The 20,121-nt window shown below is 41.0% G+C and overlaps 1 protein-coding gene across 21 annotated transcripts in view; it reads left to right on the top strand.

Moving 5' to 3' along the window:
- The window catches only part of DOCK10 (dedicator of cytokinesis 10), a 241,864-nt gene that overhangs the window by 178,624 nt on the left and 43,119 nt on the right, over positions 1-20,121 (top strand). For all 21 annotated transcript variants that reach the window (XM_032480362.1, XM_032480371.1, XM_032480370.1 and 18 more), the window contains exons 23-28: positions 2,738-2,830; positions 3,222-3,340; positions 5,488-5,557; positions 8,860-8,973; positions 12,939-13,010; positions 15,781-15,927. In XM_032480362.1, the coding sequence (XP_032336253.1) occupies positions 2,738-2,830; positions 3,222-3,340; positions 5,488-5,557; positions 8,860-8,973; positions 12,939-13,010; positions 15,781-15,927 (615 nt within the window). The remainder of the gene's footprint in view (positions 1-2,737; positions 2,831-3,221; positions 3,341-5,487; positions 5,558-8,859; positions 8,974-12,938; positions 13,011-15,780; positions 15,928-20,121) is intronic.

The following is a 20,121-nucleotide window of genomic DNA, read 5'->3' as shown; positions in this document are numbered from 1 at the left end:
GGAATGTTTGTGGCAAAACTTTATCTCTCTGCCGGAAGAGATCGAATGCCTTAATTCATAAAAATGCAGGCGCCATAAAACTGCAAACCAAAATACCAGAAGTGCGTTTCTGAGGATGACCCTTCCATTAGAGGATGGTTTGCTTCCAATGACAACACCCAGGTGTTAAAAACATGAACCGTTTGGACTTTTACCTTAAAATTCAGTCCAGTTCCCAGTGCCTACCCCAGGCTCCTCCAATGGGAATCCCGTGAGGTTGGAAGAACTGTATTTGAGAGCCACCTCAGCCAATTTCTGGCCCAGTGACCCTGGACCAGTCACTCCACCCCTACAATCCTGTTGCCTCATCAGAAAAATGAGACCAATAAGAAAAACCCTATACCTAAGGTTGTAGTGAGAATCAAAATGAGGAACTGCCTGTGAAAATATCTCATGCGCTGTGGAATGCCACACGAATGTAGTTGTGGTCATTGTCAAATCCCCACACTCACCCCTCCCATCGCAAGGCAGCTTGTTTTACCATAACGTGAGGGCTTCTATGGTACCAGTTGTAAACTACGAAGCAAATTATTACAAGCGCGTAGAATATGTATTGCTTCTTCCTTCAATTCAGTGTGCATCTGCTCTTCCATTTGTGCTTCACATTGCTTTATCTCTAGCACATACTTGGTCACTAAGAAAATTGAAATAATCCAGGTGCCACTGAATATTGGATCATAGTTCCTCCCCGCAACCGCTGGTGCCTCGAGCCAGAGTTAGTCCTCTTCCCCAGTCCTGCGCCCCTAGTTCCTTAAACCCATCTTTTCTCTGATGCCATCAGCCCTGGTTAAGTCCCACGGAATGGTCGTCCTCCACCAAATCCTGCTTTTACAGATCTCAGAAGGCCCCGAGGTTCTCTTTCTCCTGCACACAGCCAACGTCTCTCTGAGACTCAGCACTGCTTACCTTCTCCTCCATCACCTTCCCCCACCCACACACTTGTTGCCCCAGGGGAACGCATTCTTCTTTCATCCATAGCGGTATTGACCACAGTTTTCAAATACCCAAGGCCCACCCATTCCTGCACTGTGACCTCCATCTGCTTCGTTCCTCCAAGACCCAGGGATTTTTTTCTTTTTTTCTTTTTTTTTTTTTTGACTCTCAGCCTTTCCTCAGCCAGGAAGATGATCTCTCCCTCTCTCCTTCCCTCATTGGTCAGGTCAGCAACTACCCATCCTTCAGGTCTTGGCCCAAATGTCACTTCCTCAAAGAAGCCTTTCCTGTTCCCTGACCCCTCAGACATGCTGGGTAATCTTGTCATCCACTTAACAGGACACCAGGCTTTCCTCTGAAGCACTTATCTAATCATGACCAAGTAGGTATGTGTGGAAATCAGGGTGTGATGCCTCTCTCCTGGCGTAAAGGAAGGACCACCGCAGAGGGGAGTGCATTTTCCTGGCCCCGAGCTCTGTCCTCCTTGCCTGCCAAGACCCTGTCCTCACAATTCTAGAGTCTGGAAATCTGAGATCAAGGTGTTAGTTTTTTCCCGAGCCTCTCTCCTTGGCTTTCCTCTGTGTGTGTGCACTTCCAAGTTTATAAGGACATCAGTCATATTGGATTAGGGCCACCCTGTCTTATTTTACCTTAATTGTTGCAGCAAAGTATGTTACAGCTCAGTGTTACAGCTCAATTGTGACAGCAACCTGGATCTGGGCAAGAGACCAAGCAGCACTCTGACAGAGGGTTGGAGAACTCAGGTTTATTACGCCAGCAGGCCCAGAGGAGTTAACACTCCAAGCTCTGGAACCCATCCATAGCTTTACACAGGCTTTTATAGGCCACCAGTCTAGACTTTGCAACATTTTGCAACGTCATATGCAAATAAGGTATAATAATGGTGACTAATTAGGAACAAGCTTTGTAGAAATGGACCAATCAGGAGTGAAAGAAATGGGCCAATCAGGAGTGAGATCCATGCAAATGAAGCACTACAAATGGACCAATCAGGAGTTAGCTCAGGGAATCAATAGAATCTTAGGGGTAAGTTCCGCTTTCCTAGAAGTAAGCCCTTTCAGAGTTTAGGAAGCGAAATAATGCTGCAGGGCCAGGGAACCGAATGGTACTGGTAGGAAGGTAGTGGCCCTGCCTGGGGGTCCTGCCGTCTTTTTCATGGGGCTTCCCACCTCAAATTAGCTCTTTAAAGATCTTATCTTCAAATATGGCTACATTCTGAGGTACTAGGAGTTAAGACTTAAACATATGGATTTTTGGGGGAAAATAGCAAAGGCTAAGAGTCAGTTTTATCTCGTGATATCAGTGTGGACCTCCTAATTTTTTATTAGCTCTGACATTTTTAAGTCTGAAAGAATCCCTCTGCATATTAAACGTACACATTCTCCTATGCGTTAAAGAATATGTAAGAAAAATTGGTGGGAGTCTGTGGAAGAAGCAGAAACAGGAAGATGGTAGAAGGGAGTTTAAAAAAGAATGGAACCAAGGGAAGTAATTCTCCAGCCATTGTTATATGGTTCAGAAGGAGAACAAACCTCTGAGGGTGGAAGAGGAGAGAAAGTGGGCTTTGTAAGTCAGGTCGAACCCTCGACGTGCCAGGACGTCTGTGAAAGTGAGAGGTCGATTCCTGTGACTCCTTGATAAAGCTCACGGCGTCTGTCCTGCAGAAGGGCGCACCTCCATCCCCACGGTTGTGCCACAGCTCACGTGTCATCAAAAATAAATACTTGGTTTCTGGCTGTTTCAGGATCCACATGTGAACACATTTTTCCGACAATGCCAAAAAAGGGAGAAAGATATGTCTCAGTCGCCTACCTCGAACTTCGTCCGATCTTGTAAGGTAAATGTGACATGCCAATGGCTGCGATGGGGTCCAGGGTGGAAATGGGCAAAACCAACCTTGACATTTTGCACTGAGTAAGCAAACCAAGGAGTAATTGTTATCAAGGATTTTTAGATGCCTCGTCAATTCAGAGAGTAAATGATTTTATTTCCCAATTCCTAGAAGGTGTTTGTGGGTTGATTAAAAAATAAGCAGAGATCCGTTTCTCCAAAATAAAAATGATTGGAAATCAGAATCAATTGATTCTAAATTAGTTAATGCTGAATGCCATGAGTAATAAAGCCAGACAGAGGTGAGCTTCAGTACTCAGATTCAGGTTCCGAAAAACACCACTAAAATTTGCTTTCAATTTAATCAGTGGCCTTTCTTCCCCCTGCCAATTTAACAGAACTTATTGAATGTGGAAAAGATTCAAGCAATCATGAGTTTCCTGCCTATAATCTTGAATCAGCTCTTCAAGGTCCTGGTACAGAATGAAGAAGATGAAATAAACACCACTGTGACCAGGTATCCATCACACAGCCTTAGGAGATGAGATCGGATAAATTGTAGTTCTGCAGGACTCTGATGATAACTGAATGGCCACTTAATTCTCTGAGCTTGCATTTTGTTTGAACACATATCTCAAATTTAAGTATTTCTCAGTCTTGAATTCTTACCTTCTCATCATCTATTATTGTCATTCAGATAAAGTTTTAGACCTCTTTTTTAACTTTTTATTTGTATTTTTTAATTAAGCTTTTTATTTGGAGATAATTATAGAGGCACATGCAGTTGTAAAAAATAACGCAGAGAGATCTCACGTTCCTTTTAGATGTTCCCAGTGGTGACATCTTTGCAAAACTAAAGTACAGTATCACGAGCAGAATATTGACATTGATACAAGTCAGGATACAGAACATTCCCCTCCCCACAAGGATCCCTCATGTTACCCTTTTATTGACACACCTACCTCTCCCTCATCTCAGTCCCCACCCCTAGCCCTGGCAATTACTAACCTGTTCTCCATCTCTAGAATGTTGTTATTTTAAGAATTTTATATATATTATATTGAAATTGTGTATATAACATGATTATATATAATTATATATAATCAGATTATAATTATATATTTTTATATATATAAACCATTGGAAATTGTATATGATTATGTATGTTATATATGTTAAAATATGTACCATATTTATTTATGATAAATTCATAAATTTAGTATATATTGTTTTAAATGTACAAATTTATATAAATCATATATATATATATATGTGTTTGTATGAAATTGTATAGTATGATACTATGTAAACTTTTGGCACTGGCGTTTTTCACTTAGCATAATTCTCTGGAGAGTCATCCAGGTTGTTGCATCTATCAGTACTTCACTCTTTTATTTCTGAGTAGTATTCCATGCCACAGTAGGTTTAAAAATTCACCTGTTGAGGACAGCTGGGTTGTTTCCAGTTTGGGGGTAGATTTGGGGGTGAACATAAGTTTTCATTTCTCCGAGATAAATGCCCAGTGCGGTTGCTGGGTCACACGGTAGCCGTGTGTGTGGGTTCTGAGAACGTTGCGAATTGTTTTCCAGAGTGGCTGTGCCCTTTCACACTCCCACTAGATCCTCTGTTGTTGCTATTATGTTCAATTTTTCTTCAACTGTTCTCACTTTAAATTTTGCCAACATTACTAATCTGTCTGGTGACTTTGGCAATTCCAGTTTCCTCTTTCTAGAGAGAGTGTTTTTAATTAATTATTGAGTCTTATATTCCAAATGTTCATTTCTTTTTAAATATTAGTCACAGCATTCTGGAAAAAAAATTACTCTTGACATTGAAATATTTCCAGTACCTTCATAACTCCCAGGCATATCGTTAGCCTCTTTCAGAATAAGAGCCTCATTTTTAAAAATCTGAAGCTCTAGAAACTTGAAGTATCCCTAATCGCTCTGCAACCAGCGAGTCCTGGAACCAGATTAAAAGTCCCCAGCTGTGCCTTTAACGTATGCTCTTTTCAGCATAAGTATATACATGCTGTACTGGCAAAACTCTTAAATATTTCAGCAGATAGATCTGTTGAAATTCTGAGATATTCCTAAACAACACAGCCATGCAGCAACTGGACGTGTTCATGAGAAGAAGTCAACCCGTACCTCCTCTGCTACTGGAAACCCTAACCCAGCTGAGGGGGAATAAACCCCAAAACCTATACCTTAAACTAATTACTTTTTCCCAAAGCATATATATAATGCCTCAAAGTTGGAAGACAAGCCCTTTTAAAATATGATAGATAGAGGTTAAAGATCTTAAGTTTTAACAAAGTACTAAAAATGATCCTTTTTCTAAGAAGACACTGTCAACAAGCACACAGACCATAATAGCACATGCAGTTTGGGCAAAAATGCCTCCAGTGTGATCCTGCAGCCATAAGACATTACTTAGAGCTTAGTGTTTAGAGATTTCAAGGTTGGAAATGGCTAACGGGTATTACAGATATTGAACACCCAGTATTAGGGGATAATGGAGAGGAGGGAGTCTGACATTGGTTCATTCATTCACTCAGTAACTATTTCATACGCAGTCTGCCAAGCACTCCGGTGACAAATGCAGTGATATTTATTTTCCTGCCTTCTCCAGAAAGGCCACTGAACAGCTTTGCTTTTCCAGGGTTCTGACCGACATCGTGGCCAGGTGCCATGAGGAGCAGCTGGACCACTCCGTCCAGTCCTACATTAAGGTATGAAATTACCACTCGGGCACTGGTCATGTCCCCTCGTACTGTGTGGCTTGTCTCATTTCCTGCCTGCAGTAAGTAGGAAGGCTCTCCGTGTAGCTGGGCGGTGCCCACCACAGTCATATCAGACATTCCCCGGAGCTACTTACAATACTGTCTCTTTGCATTGATGGGCTCGATGTAGTGTTTAAATGTATAAATGTATAAATAATGTGTACGTGTGCAGATGAATATTTATAGGGGGAGAGAGAGCCAAGAAAGAGTCTGTAGAGGAGACGAGAAGTATTGTCCTTTGATGTCAACATTACAAATAAATGCAATTCCTGTGTAAATTTCAGGAAGACGTTTCCTGTTGGTTTGTTGAATGCGCTGTGTTTCTTCTGTAATGTTTTCTTAGCTCTTTTTATTGTTTTCTCAGGCATTATTTCATTTTCCCAGTTACTGTATATTTGTACCTGCTTCTGGTATGTTAAGTCCTTTATCCTCTGGCATGAACCACTAGCCCATTCCATCGGTGCGCTCGCTTCCTCCAGTCACCTTGTCAAATGTTCACTCAGACGTGGTTTTATTCTCATTTCCAGCTGGCCTGTGAATGAATGCCAGTGAACTTGTGATGATGTTTGCACATTTTAGTTCCGGCCTAAATATTGTCTTCTTGAATGAGAAGCAAAAAACCCATCCAGAGATAAATAAAAGTACCTTATATTACTTTGTAACGCACAGAGGACCTAAATTTCTATTTTTATGCATAGATTATATCTTTTAGAGACAGAGATCCTTTTAATTAAAAGAATATATTCCATTAATATGATAGAATATAGCCATTTATTTTAGATACATAGAAAGGCGACTAAGAAGAATTTGGGGCATTTTGTGCTACAAACGTGACAAAAATGCTCCTGTAAAAGGAAATAGCTAGAAATTTTATTCTGAGTTGAACCCCTCCCTCCGAGATAGCATCAGTGAGGAATTTTTTTCTCATTACAGTTTTATATGTACATATTTTCTACCTGTCAGAAATGTTAGATGTCTTCCCAAATACTTAAGCATGAGCCTGTGTCCTTCCTTAAAATAGCCCATACGCCAAAAATAGTTACTTCACAGTAATTTCCCAGTGGTATAATTTTACCCAATAAGATCTACAATTCAACTGCCGGAGGCCAGTTCCACCTACAAATGCTTTTTAGTTTGCTCTCTATTTAGTGTAGAGTCACAGCTTACTTTTATAGGGTATTGATGAGTTTATCATTCAACAAAATCATCTCTCAACATTTACCCCAATTTTCCATTTCAATCACCAAAGGGGCTGGGAAGAAAAAAATTCCCCAATCCATATTGCATGAAGTCATCTCTTTTTCAACACACATTTATCTTGTTTCAACAGAATCATTGGAAATTGCATTAAGAACCACTGATACTGTGGCTCTCGTTGTGACAGTGAGGGCTGGTTCCTGATGAGAGCCTTAGGTCAGCTCTCAGACAGCATCTGTGATGCTGAAGGGTGTACTGGAAATGCATCCTGGAATGGTCTTTATATTTAACCAGGATGTTTGAAATAGCCTGATGAGACCATCTGATTTTGTAATATAGGAGGTTGCTTATTTAGTTTGCTTTGAAGTGGTTCAAGTGCAGAAACAGAGCTATGTGGAATTCCAAGCTGATAACAATTCCTCAGGATTTTAGATCACATAGTTCCATATATCTAAAACAGACACAGCCTGATAAACATAACCAACTGGAAAGTGCACTCAAGTAGCAAGGGGGAAAACTAGATTCTCGTCAAGGTTAAATAGTTAACTGTGAGCAAGCCACCTCTCTGAACCTCGTTTTTCTCCTCTGTGTAGTGAGATGGGGTGGACCAGATGAACATCCAGCTCTATTATTCTGCGATTTGACTCCTGTTGTACTACATGGCTGACAGCCTGCCCTTGACCAAGGAGTCTGATTTTTTTTAACCCTTTGCGGAAAAAATTAGTTTTTAACATATGCATCAATATTAAGCCCCACACCTCAGAGTATAATAAAAACTGCTGCTCGTACGTGCTTTGATGCCCTTGAGAGATGTGATATTTGATTTAATTTATATTTATTCAGAAGTAAACTAAACACCATTTCAAGTTCAGTGGTGCTAAATGCTGCTAACTCACTCCATCTACAATATCCAAAACGTACACATGCAACATGTCTCTTTCAAAGATGTATGTCTGAAGTCGATCTAATCAAATGCCATGGTTTACAGCAATTTGTAGGGCTGACATGTTCTTGCCAAAATTTTTTAAAACTTCAGAGCTAGTTGAAATGCCCTTGGGGCTGAGTCACTGTGCGTGGGATTAAATAGTCAACGACAACACTGCCCTCACCTGAGTCATAATCTCTGAGGGGAAAAAATCATACGACTCTTGATTTTTAGCTACCTTCGTGCATGTTTTAGTCTTCTCTTTCTCCTTTGGGGTGAGCTTGGAGAAGTCAGGCCCCATCAGGACAATTTAGGTGTCAGTGAGCTACGAAGTTCAAAGAAATGATAGAGACCCAAATGCAAACGTGCCTCTGCTTTGACTTTCTTGCCTGCCTTCACCCTTAACTTAGTGAAGTCCCAGTTGTGAACATTATGAAGAAATGACCTTCCTTGAGGCAAACCCAACTCATAAGCAAAATATTATATATTTTATATTTTAAATATATGTGTATGAACTGATACTTAAAGTATATGAAGAAATATGGAAAACTAATCATGACATGCACTCAGTGGTGCCAAAACCAGTTTTTTAAGGAAAAAAAAAAAAAAAGAGCAGCATTTGTTACCTTGCTGACAGCCAATGTTCATGAACCCGCTGATAGCTGTGTCTGAGCGTGAGATGGTAGTGGCCCCGGGCTTGTGGGGAGCTCACCTACTGGCCTCTGGAAGGTTCCTGCTTCCCCACGTGGCTATCTGAGTGGCTATTTGAGTTCTTCATCCTTTCAGGATGAAGAAATGCTACCATGCCACCCAGCTGTTGCCAGTGGAAGGAAGGAGAAGGGGAAGTGTATCCCAAGTAGGTGGGTCACAGCCCTCCACGCTTCCTTGAACGCGCTAAATTGCTCTCTGGCCCTTCGTTTTGCTTTCTACAAAGAGAGTTTCAAGGGCAGCTTAGGTGAGCAAGGCCCTCCCTGTGCAGAGCCCTAAATAGAAGCAGGTGTGTATCGCACTTACCATTGGGCCTTCATTTATTCATGACAAAATCCAGCATGAGCAGATAATTTCAAGACGCATAATGGAGCATAATGTTTAAGTATTTAACTTTTTTCCCTTTTTGGACTTTCTTCAGTTCGTGTTCAAGACCAGGGCATGCAAGGAGAGAACTATACATGAGGAACTGGCTAAAAATGTGACTGGTCTTTTGAAATCAAATGACTCCACAACAGTCAAGCATGTCCTGAAGGTAAAGAATTTAAAGACAGTCCTTTCGTTGTTAGTATGTGGGATGACTTACTCTCAACCCGGAAGGTGGTAGGAGTCATTGATTTCTATGGCTCATTTCTCTTATAGTTCCTGGTACAAGCTTCATGTTGAAACTGTGGCATATGAAAATATTAAGCAAAAGAGATCTATGTCAAGAGGACAAATCCTCTTAAAAAGCAGAATAAACCCAATTTGTCCTTTGGCCCAAAAGCAGAATGAGTGACTGTTAAAAATGATCTAAAGAATGCAGAAATGCTAAGGGTATCAAAAATAAAGTTTATTGGGCTTTTAGGCACAGTAGGAGGGAAAAGGATTAATGATGTATTAATGAATATATTGACAGCTGAGAAGAAACAGATAAACAGCCACTCTCTGACCCCAAAAATTTGAAACACGTGCATTTGCAGGAACATAAAAAGAGATGGTGAGAAACTTATAAAGAGATAACTCTAAACTATTATAGACAAGTGAATTTAGTCCTCTGCTGAATTATCTGTCATGGTTTGACAGAGAGATGATTGATTGGTCAGTAGCTAGGAGGGAAGGCTGAAGGTTGGATCAGTAAGTGTCAACATGAGTTCGCTAAAATCAAATCATCCTAAGCCAAGCCATTTGTTTGTTTAAATTTAAATTAGCCATATGACTATATTCGTTCAGTTTATCCAACAGATACATTCTGAATGTCTTCCTCATGACTAGCGCCATCCTCACCTTCCTAGACACGGGGCATGTGTCAGAGAACAGAGTGAGATCTCTGTCCTGGGGCAGCTTACCTTTTACTGTGGGAGAAAAACAATCAACTACACATATGATAACAGGATTAATTAAGTTGCATGTTAGGAGGTGAGAAGTAGCATGAGAAAAGAAAGCACCAAGCAGGTAAGGGAAATTGGGAGTGCTGAGGGTGCAGGGTGAGGTTTGCAGTTTTATGTAGAATGGTCAGGATGTGGAGGTGGGGTATAGTTCAGTGGCAGAGCATGTGCTTAGCATGCACAAGGTCCTGGGTTCAACCCCTGGTACCTCCATTAAATAAATAGATAGATAGATAAATAAGTAAATATAATGATCAGGATAGAGCTTATAAAGAAGGTAATACTTGAGCAAAAAATGTGAAGGAGGTGAGGGACCCGCCGGCCTTGGGGATGTTTAGGGTAGGATATTAATGGTAGAGGAGAAAGCATATAGTATTTGTCTCTTTGTCTGACTTATTTCACTAAGCATAATACCCTCCACATCCACAGTGTCACAAATAACAAAATTTCATTCAGTTATATGTGGAATCTAAAAAATAAACAAACGAATATAAGAAAACAGACTCACTGACATGGAGAACTAGTGGTTACCAGAGGGGAGTGGAGCAGGGGAGGGGCAAAATAAATGCAGGGGAATAAGAGGTTCAAACTGCTGGGTATAAAATACATAAGTTACAAGGATATAATTAATATTCAGCACAGGGTATCTAGCCAAGTTTGTATACCAACCTTATATGGAGTATAATCTATAAAAATATTGATTCACTGAAATTAATATAATATTGTAGGTCAACTATAACTCAACTTAAAAAAAAAAAAAAACAATATACAGGTTAAGACCAGTATAAAGTCGTAAGGCAGCAGCATGCCTGGTGGACGTGCCTGAAGGATGGCAGGGAGGCTGAGGTGCTGAAGTCCAGTGAGCAAAGAAGAGAAGAGGCAGGATGCAGCCAGAGAGGCAATGGGAGCTTTGGCAGGTGGCATAAGGCCTGTGGGCCCCTGCAGGGGTTTTGGTTTCTACTCAGAGCGAAATCGGGAGCCATTAGTGGGTTTTGAGCAGAAGAGTGGTGGGAACTGCCCTTGGTTTAAAAGGATCGCTCTGATGGCCGTACAGAGAACTGCCTGTAGAGAGGGTGGAGATGGAGGCTGCTAAAGAGGGCTGCCTGCCCAGGGAGGCTAGGTTCTCAGGGGAGAAACAGCATTCAGCTAAAAGACAAGGTGACGGGAGTGTCTGGAGAAGTTGCATCTTTAGGGCATCTTGCTGGTGATGGACGTGTGGTCCAGACAGAAGGAATGGTGGGTGGACTTCAGGAAATGGGAAGCAGTGAGCTACAGGTACAAAAGGGAATGTGCAGCATCCTGCCGAGAGCGGAGTGGGGTGCCCACCGTTATCAGACGTGAACAGAGGTGAGAGGCCCAACGTGATGAGTCCTGGTGGACTTGAGGCAAATAGCGGAGGCAGGACGGGGTGCTGAGGGCTGGAGAGCGGCAGGTCTTAGTTAAATTAAGAGACAAATGTTAGAACATTTGGCACAACGGTTAAAAAATATTTTGGACAAGATGTGGGTGCCTTGTATTAATTAAATATTCCCAACAACATGAATTTCATTTCCAGTATCGACTTTACTAAGAACAGACCCCTTTATTGAGCCAGAGGTGCCCCTTTAGAACTTAAACGTTCGTTCTTCCTCATTTCAATCTTCTAGCTTTAGGACCAGGTACTCAAAAGCTTTTAACAGCATGGTTTGGATCAGCCTAAAATGGATATAATTCAAGTGCCCATCAACAGTGGATCAGAAAAGTCAGTTGAGATTATATGTGCGATGCGGTGACAATAGAGGACCCCCAGCTATATAACTCAAAATAAATGACCCTCAGAAAAGAATTTGTTGAATGAAAAAGACAATCACAAGAGAATACAAAGAGGATGACTCTGTTTATATGCAGTTCAGTGGCATGTGTAATACTGGTAATAACTTATAATGATATAGAATATGAAAAAGAATATACGTGCATGTAACTGAACAAAATGCTGTACATCAGAAACTAACACAACATTGTAAATCTACTCCAATTAAAAAGCAAAAAAAGGCTATTCTATAGCAATAGTGGGACTAGAGACTTGTCAGGAATGAAGTGCTTCTGGGGGTCTATTTCAGTAAACAGTTTCTAAGGTCAAAAAAAATGGTAGCAAAATTATGAAGTAGAGCAAGGGAGTGATGAGCACAAAATTCAAAATTGTTACCTGTGGTGGAGAGGCTGGGGAGGGAAGAAGAGCTTTAAACTGTACATATAAGATGTATGTGTATTGGAGATAAGTAAGACCCTTAGACCCAAGGGAGGGGGGCTGCCGTCCTTGGATGTGCTTTGGTCTCCTCCAGCTGCACCCCTTCCCGTAGGAAAAGGTATGAGAGTGACCAAGAGCAGTGACCCCTGGGGGCCCCCCCGCTTCCCTTCAGGACCTCTTTCCTAAGTCCGTCCTTCAGAGGGAAAATCCTGTTGCCTGAGCGCATCCCCAGACCCAAAGGAGAGAGAAGGACGGGCTTGTGAACAGCACTTGGATGTGTAGGCTGGACAGTCACCCATGTGCACCCCGGGCCCCTGAAGTGTAGGACGGAGCCTTGGTGAGAAGAGGGGGCAGGCCAGGGCCCGGCCCTCCTAGTGTCCCCACGTTCCACGTTGTCACGGAGTTCTATTCATCAAGAAAGGAGGATCCAGCATATTTCATTTGGCACTTTGTTAGCATGACTTTGAACTTTTTGATATTTCCGCACGTGACTTTCACTTTTACTCTTGCCTCTGTCCCTGTTAGGGGTGGGCTTAACTACCAATATTTTCATATAAAGAGTTTAGTTTTGTTTAACTAAGTGAAACAAACAGAACACCGAGTGAAGAAGTATTTCATGAGACTACTGTCTAATCAGCCACGTCGAGTAAACCAGTATCTTGTTTTAATTTAAACATTCTTTGACATGACTGAGGAACAGAAATGTCTGGCAGTTACTCTTTTCATTGGAACTTTGATAAGATTCTCCTAACATAATGGAGAATGTATTATTATTCTGATACACTTAATTTCAAAGAGCACATGTTAAGATAAATATTTCATAATATCACATGTTGTGAAGAAAAGGATTATCGTAATTTTACCATAAGATAATAAATTTCTTGTTGTCTTTTCTTTTCCTAACAGCATTCCTGGTTCTTCTTTGCAATTATCCTAAAATCAATGGCACAGCACTTGATTGACACAAATAAAATTCAGGTAAGATTATAGGTAATATAATAGTATGCAGCAATTACTCTCATGAATATGCACTCATCAGCTCCGTTTTTATTTGCTATGTAAACCTTAGCAGTGTATGTTAATTGCTTTTTGAAGGGGAGAAACGATTGCGTGTGTGAGTACAGGTCCTTCAGAAGCAGATGCCAGGACAAAATTAGAAATGCAAAATGGCTACAAAGGACACGAGGGACAGGCAAAACGACTTGAAGATCTGCCACCTGTGAGAGGAGATGGCAGAGGAAGGAAGATCACCTAGACGGAGACTTGTAGTGAGAAAGTTTTAGCTGGGCCAGTGGGCCATCTGAGAGCAAAGAAGGTTCATTCGAAGAGTCCACAGCGAGCGGGCGGCCTCGTTCTGGTACCTCTGCCGACTCAGTTGTTACTCAGAGCAACCTGGGGAGAAGGTGGCCTTGGTATGAACGTGTGAGTGGAACCCCAAAGACTTAGTGGCTATTGCATCCATCCCGGTAAATTTTATCTTGAAGGAATAGCTGAGCTGTGCACGTCCATAGCTGCCACCACGGTCTATAGTCCACAGTTTACACCATGTATCACACGTGTTTGCCAGTCCTCTCCTCCGTGAAAGGAAACTTGGAAGAGGGAGGCTGGTGGGATTAACTGTAGCCCCTCTTACTGTCGTGGTCTGGGGACCCTCCATGGATCTTATCACCTCCATCCTCTACCGTGTGGTCTAGATTCCCCTCACCCTCAGCCGGCAGCTCTGAAAGCCTTGGTGACTTAGCTCTTGTGACCCGAGCCCTCTTTCCAGAGTGGTCCAGGGTGGTCTCAGCCTCTGGTAACCACACTCTACTCAGACCGCTCATAGTTACAACTAGGTAGGGAGGACCAAGAAGTTCCCAAGTGAGTCACCTGAGTTCCATGCATGTTTCCCTCTGTTCTCATCGTGGGTAAGGCCAAGGGGAAACCCCTGGCACCACACCTCCCCCACCAGGAGATGAAATCAGGACCTTACTGCAGGGCGTGGAGATGGTGTGAACAGTGATATTGTCTCCATTTACACTCTTGGTGGAGGAGGGGCAGTGTCAGGGGCTTCCACTGGGCCGTCTCCACTGGGATAGCTTGAAGGCCAAGCATCCAGCGTGAGATTACTCCACTGTCAATTAGATCCGTATAAATTATACATCTGGACCAGGCAAATGGCTACTGGGTGGATCTTTGAACCTAATGGACCTGCTGTTAACAGAACTTCGGGCAGGACTACTGTATAGATCCTGTAATAAGGTTCCCACTCTTAACTGGGTTGACGTGACGGTGTTTTGGTCTCCAGATGTCAGTATCAACTTGGATCTTGTGTTCAGTAGTGCTTGAAACATGCGTATTCCCCTCTGCCTAGTGTGGTCCCTGAGAGAAGCCTGTGGGCCCTTTGGAGAAGGACTGATAGAATCATCACATTGTATCCTGACTGAGGTGCTGCAGGCGGCTGTCTTTAGGGACCTGCCCCCTCTTCAGTCTGTGGGGACCTGATCTGAAAATTGACTCTGGTCCAAGAACAAAGGGAGGAATTGTGGCTACTTACTGGAATAAACATCCTTATCTCCTGATTGTCCGTTCTTGGTTCCGTCTAACACCACATTTTCTGTTTTCTGTATATGGTGAAAAATGTGAGTCTAATTTTAAAGCCAACTTATAAAGATGAACGGGTCTTACCTATCTCGTGCAACGGGGCTGTGTAAATTCACAAAGCAGAGACTGAGATGGGGAAGCTCAGCTGTCTGAAACTTCCCCCTGGTGGGTAGGACTTCAGACAGAAGGAGTGGCTTCCTGGACCTGAGGGCAGTCTTTAGGGGTTTAGAGAGTTTTGTGTGATGTATATTATGTCATCTCACAGCCAGATCACTTTTCATCTTGTGGCAAAAGCATCTTGACTGTGAAGTCCCACTGGCACCTGCTGTGGCATATGCTGGGACCACTGAGTTAAGACTCGCTGGTACAAACTTTCAGCTATAAAATGAATAAACTTTGACCATCTAATGGAAAACATGGTGATTATAGTTGATAACACTGTATTGTTATAATTGAAATTTGCTAAGAGAATAGAGCTTAAATGTTCTCCCCTCAAAAATATATATGTCAGGTGATTGATGTCTTAAGAAAGTATGTGGGGGAGTCCTTTCATAGTGCATATGTGTATCAAAAGACCACAGTGTACACTTTAAATATCTCTATTTTATATGTCAATTATATCTCTTAATAAAGCTGAAACATTTTTTTTTTAAAGACTAATTGGGACTCACTACTTATTACAGGACATTTCAGACCAATATCTGTGCTCAGTCAGTTATTCATTCACTGATTCCTTATACTTGTTTATTGGAGGATTCTTGGTTTTAAGAAATCAAAAAAACAGATTTCTAAATTAAACAGAGAACTATGAGTTAAAGAAAATCTAGAATAATATTCATTTTCTGAGCGTGAAGGGAGAGGAATTAAGAGGTTATAGAAAATGTTACATTTCTACATTGTCTGAATAGTTTTCAATTCAGGTGTGTTATCATATTACTTTATAATGAAAAAGTGAAAAATTAATTGGCCAAAATAGAAGGAAGCATTAAATGAAATTGATGGAAAGCATGACCTTAACATTAAAATTTTAATTATTGCCTTCAAGTTTTCAAAAGGACTCTCTTTTGTGTGATGATATAAAAGGTAATAGGTCTTACAGCTGATGCTTTGCAGCCTTCGGATGTCACAGGCCCCATTATAAACAAATGACCCATTCTTTCCTTAGCTTTCCCGGCCTCAGAGATTTCCTGAATCTTACCAAAACGAATTGGACAATCTTGTCATGGTTCTGTCTGACCACGTGATTTGGAAAAACAAAGACGCACTTGAAGAAACAAGAAGGGCAAACCACAGCGTCGCCAGATTTCTTAAGGTACAGTTAGTTACACAAGCTCACGGTTCCGTTCAAGCCCCCGTGACACTGGATGCGAGATACGTGAAATGTTCATTGTCACGGCTTCACTTATGATGAGGAGTCACAACCATCACTGTGAGATGAATACTTCTACCTCTACAGCTTTCCTGCTTGAAATACCTTTTGAGATTCTTTTTCCAATTTGGAGTTACATAGAGCAACAGCCAAGGTTAGAGAAAACTGTCTACTTGAGTGTTGCCAAATGTCGTTCTTCGTTATTTTTTTTAAAGAAGTGGAATTTTTAAAGGAGAAGCTGCACTGTGGCAACATTATTTTCTTGGCCGTTTCTGCCTTTGAAGTGAGGTTTTGGCTTGGCTATAGTTCTAACAATGATGCCAGAGAGCCACTTTGGGAACATTTGAGGGAATTTAGCATTTTTGTTTTATTACCTTCAGGGTCTTTCATACATGATGAAAATATCATGCACCAATCACATAAAAGGAAAATTATCAAAGTGCTGAGCAACATAAAGTGCACATATATAATGTATACAGATATTTAGCAGTCTTTCTTTGAATTACAGGTATTCATATTTAATTGAGAAGAAAAACACGCTTAGCCCAAAAATAGCTAATGTAAAATAATGGTATATCAGTTAACAGATAATATATTCAACCAGAAAGATATTTTTCTTCTACTCCTTCTTTTTCCCAACTATGGTAACCTTGACGAAGCCACTTGTCCTGTTTCTTTAAAGTAGGCACCAGGACACATTGGAGAGGTGTGACTGTTTATAAACAAATCCTGGTAACATAAAGACAAGAAGCTATGGAGGTGGATGGAAAACTGGTCTAGGTTGTCCTTGATAAGTTTTAATCTAGCTTAATTTCTTTTTTAATGTATTAAACGCAGTTTCAAATTGCATACCATATTTGATCTCATCTTGAATTTTTTTCCTCAATGTTTTGCCTCTTAATTTTGCTTTTTGCTTAAGGAGGAAGAGCATAAAGGAGAAAAAAATTACTCTTGTTTTCTACCACATTTTAAGACTTATAAGAATAAAGTTTATTATTCTGCTAGTGGTATATTTGAAGGGATTGATGGAAAAGAAAATTTGGAAAAATTGACATACCATCCAGTTTATAAGCAAATTGCTTTTAAGAAATATCTGCAGTATTCTTCCCCAAACTGCAAAAAAAAAAAAAAAAAAAAAGTTGCATAAGCAAGTCTCTTAAAAAGGGAAAGACCCTTTATCTATTAAATACAAAGCTTATATGCTCTGTAATTATTGGAATACGTGTGTGTTCTCCTTGGAGCTCATTTATGCAAAAACTGCTTCTGGTGGTACATAAACTAATGTCTAACATGAGGGCAAATAAAAAGTGTCCAAGATGAAAAAGGACACAAAGTAGAGAGCTAATGGCGATACCAGTGGTTTTGTGAAATCACTGGGTAAAAAAAGCAGAGACTGACAAGAGATAAACAAATGTAGTCTATAAGATGTGTGTATCCATGAACTGCAAACTGAAAGCTGTATTACATGTGAAGTTTATAAATAGAAACATTAGTTTAATATACTTTACATTATAAAAGTCCATCCTATAAGCGTTGTTTTCAAATCATAGCTTTAATGGCAATTATTTGACCCAGAAAACTAAAAAAAAAAAACTTTATGTGAAGTTTGTTAGACGAATCATTTGAACTAGGAGAGAAAAAGGGACAAGGAGAGAAAGTGATTTTTTTTAATGTAAAATTGAATGTCGTCATTAGGCGCAATGCCTGTGAACTGATGGACTTTGAGCATTCAGCTGCTCACCAGTGCCCACCATTGACATTACACGTCCTCTGTCTTCCCAGAGATCTGATAATAGTTATTCACTCAACTGAGGCTTTAAATAACTTTCATCTGTTTTGGTTATTGAGTTCTACATCAGTCATCAAATACTGTAAATTAGTTGTCATTTGAATTTAATAATCAATACATATAACACCATAGTAGTACCAAGATTGTTTTCCAAGAATGGAGAGAGCCATATAAAAATGACCTAGGTGAGAATGTGCCATCCTTTACGTCACCTCATAAGAAAGTAATATTTTTACAACAGTTATGCCCAAAACCTTGTCCATTTCTGACTATTTTCTACTAGAAGTGGATAGAATGCAAAGAGACCCATGACTACCTCTGTAGCTTCTGTAATTTTTCTATTTGCCACCCACCTGGGTCACAACTGTAACTTACCTGGGCACACCTGTCTAGAGACTCTTCTTCAGCAAGCGTAATACCAAGGAGGTAGCAAAGGAAAGTTCATTCTGATTTTACTTTTCCTTCTCAGACAGCCTTCTCTTTTTACCCACTTGTCTGACTAATCACTACTCTATCTCAATTGGCTTTTGGAAACTATTCGGAAATCACCTAATATAAAAGACAGCCTTTGGTAGCAAAATCTGTTTAAAGAAACATCTGTGGTATTTCTCTCTACATGTCCCCAAAAAAAGATGGATAAGTTAGTCCCTGAAAGGAGAACATCTTCATATCTACTCTGCTTCAGTTAAATACTCTGTGTTTTTGGAACAAATAAATGTTTTCTATAAACCTCATCTATGCAGAACTTGCTGCATGTGGTACCTAAGCTAATACGTAGCACAAGGCAAAGGAAAGTGTCCAGATGAAGAAGGAAATGATGGGCCCAGTGGTTTTGTAAAGTATGTAGGGAAAAGGCATTCGTGTGCTGTGTTGTGCAATTTGAGATCTCATAATTCATCACTGAACAACCCACAGAGTAAAATTCTCATTGGTTCTCACAGTTGGTAAAACAAAATAATACTTTTTCAGTACAACAATATACTTCCGCATGTAATTTAGAATTTATGGCTTTTAGTTGATTAAAGAGTCTGGTAGAGTGTAAGTTATTCTTTAGATCAGGAGTCTGCCAATTTTTTTCTGTAAATGGCTAAATATCAGATATTTTTAGCTTTGCAGGACATGCAGTCTCTGTCACAACTCCTCAACTCTGCTAGCACAGAAACTGCCATAGACCATTCACCATGGACAATACGTAAACAAATGGGTGTGACTGTGTCCTAATAAAACTTTATTTACAAAAACAGTCAGTGTACCAGTTTGGGCTCGTGGGCGATAGTTTGCCAAAGCCTGCTATAAATTATTTTCTGCTGATGTAGAAGTTAATATACATTATTTTAAAGCAGAAGCAGAGAAGCCCCTCCAGGCCTCAGCAATGAGCAGAAGAGCCCCTGAGCCTGGGGTTAAGATGCTGGGGGGGACCAGACACAGGGGACCGATGACGGGATAGGCATATTTGATGCAGCTTGACCGGCGGGAGAGCTCTCTGCAGGAAGAAGGCTGATTCCACTGAGTTTGTATCTTAGTAATGACCCCCCCTTTTCCCTCAGTGCCGCTTTGAAAGAAGATGACAAGTTTACCACATAGAAAGTCTTCTTAAATCTCAAGAAACTCTAAGTGAGTTTTCCTCAATCCCCAAGGCAGGCAGCCTGCTCCTCATTTTCCCCATCCATGGGTGATGGAGTTTGATCTCCTTCAAAAACTCACAGAGTAGCCACAGTAGCCCCAAGGAGGTGGCAAAAGCCACGGCTCTGGTTCAGTGACCGGACTTACCAACCCCTTCTGCCACCTAACCAGAGGGCTCTGTGTCTTCACCAAAGACCTCCCCATGGCTTCTCTTCTCCAGCTCTTTCCTGAGAAGTTTCTAGAGCCCACATGTGTACAGGATGGTCTTCCTCCCTTTTCCAGCAGGAAGGAGACCACAGAGGTCTCCTGGGGAGAGAGCTCCACACTGGGGACATCCCAAGGGTCACCAGATTAGGACTTCTTCCTGCAGAAGATCCGACGCTCCCAGGTTCTCTCTGCTGGGAATTCTCATGCCTAGTGCAGAAGACACGAAAGCCCTCTTTTCCTCCCCTCCCCCACTTATGGCTACATCTTCTGAGCCTATGATTATGCCCTGATGTCTACCTCTCCTCACTGTTCTACTGGGAGATGGGAGGACACAGGGGCCATTTACTGTTTATTAGAGAGTCACTGAAAGAACTTAAATTCATAATAAAAAATGAAAATATGAATGAAGCAGTATGTTAACACAGCTATGAATAGGTACATGAAAAAAAAAAAAAACTCAGAAGAAAACAAAGGCAAATGGAAAGGGAAAAACACAGCAAATACATAAGTGACCTAAC

This window comes from Camelus ferus, chromosome 5 (assembly GCF_009834535.1).
Source record: "Camelus ferus isolate YT-003-E chromosome 5, BCGSAC_Cfer_1.0, whole genome shotgun sequence".
Classification (NCBI taxonomy): domain Eukaryota; kingdom Metazoa; phylum Chordata; class Mammalia; order Artiodactyla; family Camelidae; genus Camelus; species Camelus ferus.
Note: the sequence above shows the minus strand (reverse complement) of the source record. Positions and strands in the feature narration are given on the sequence as shown.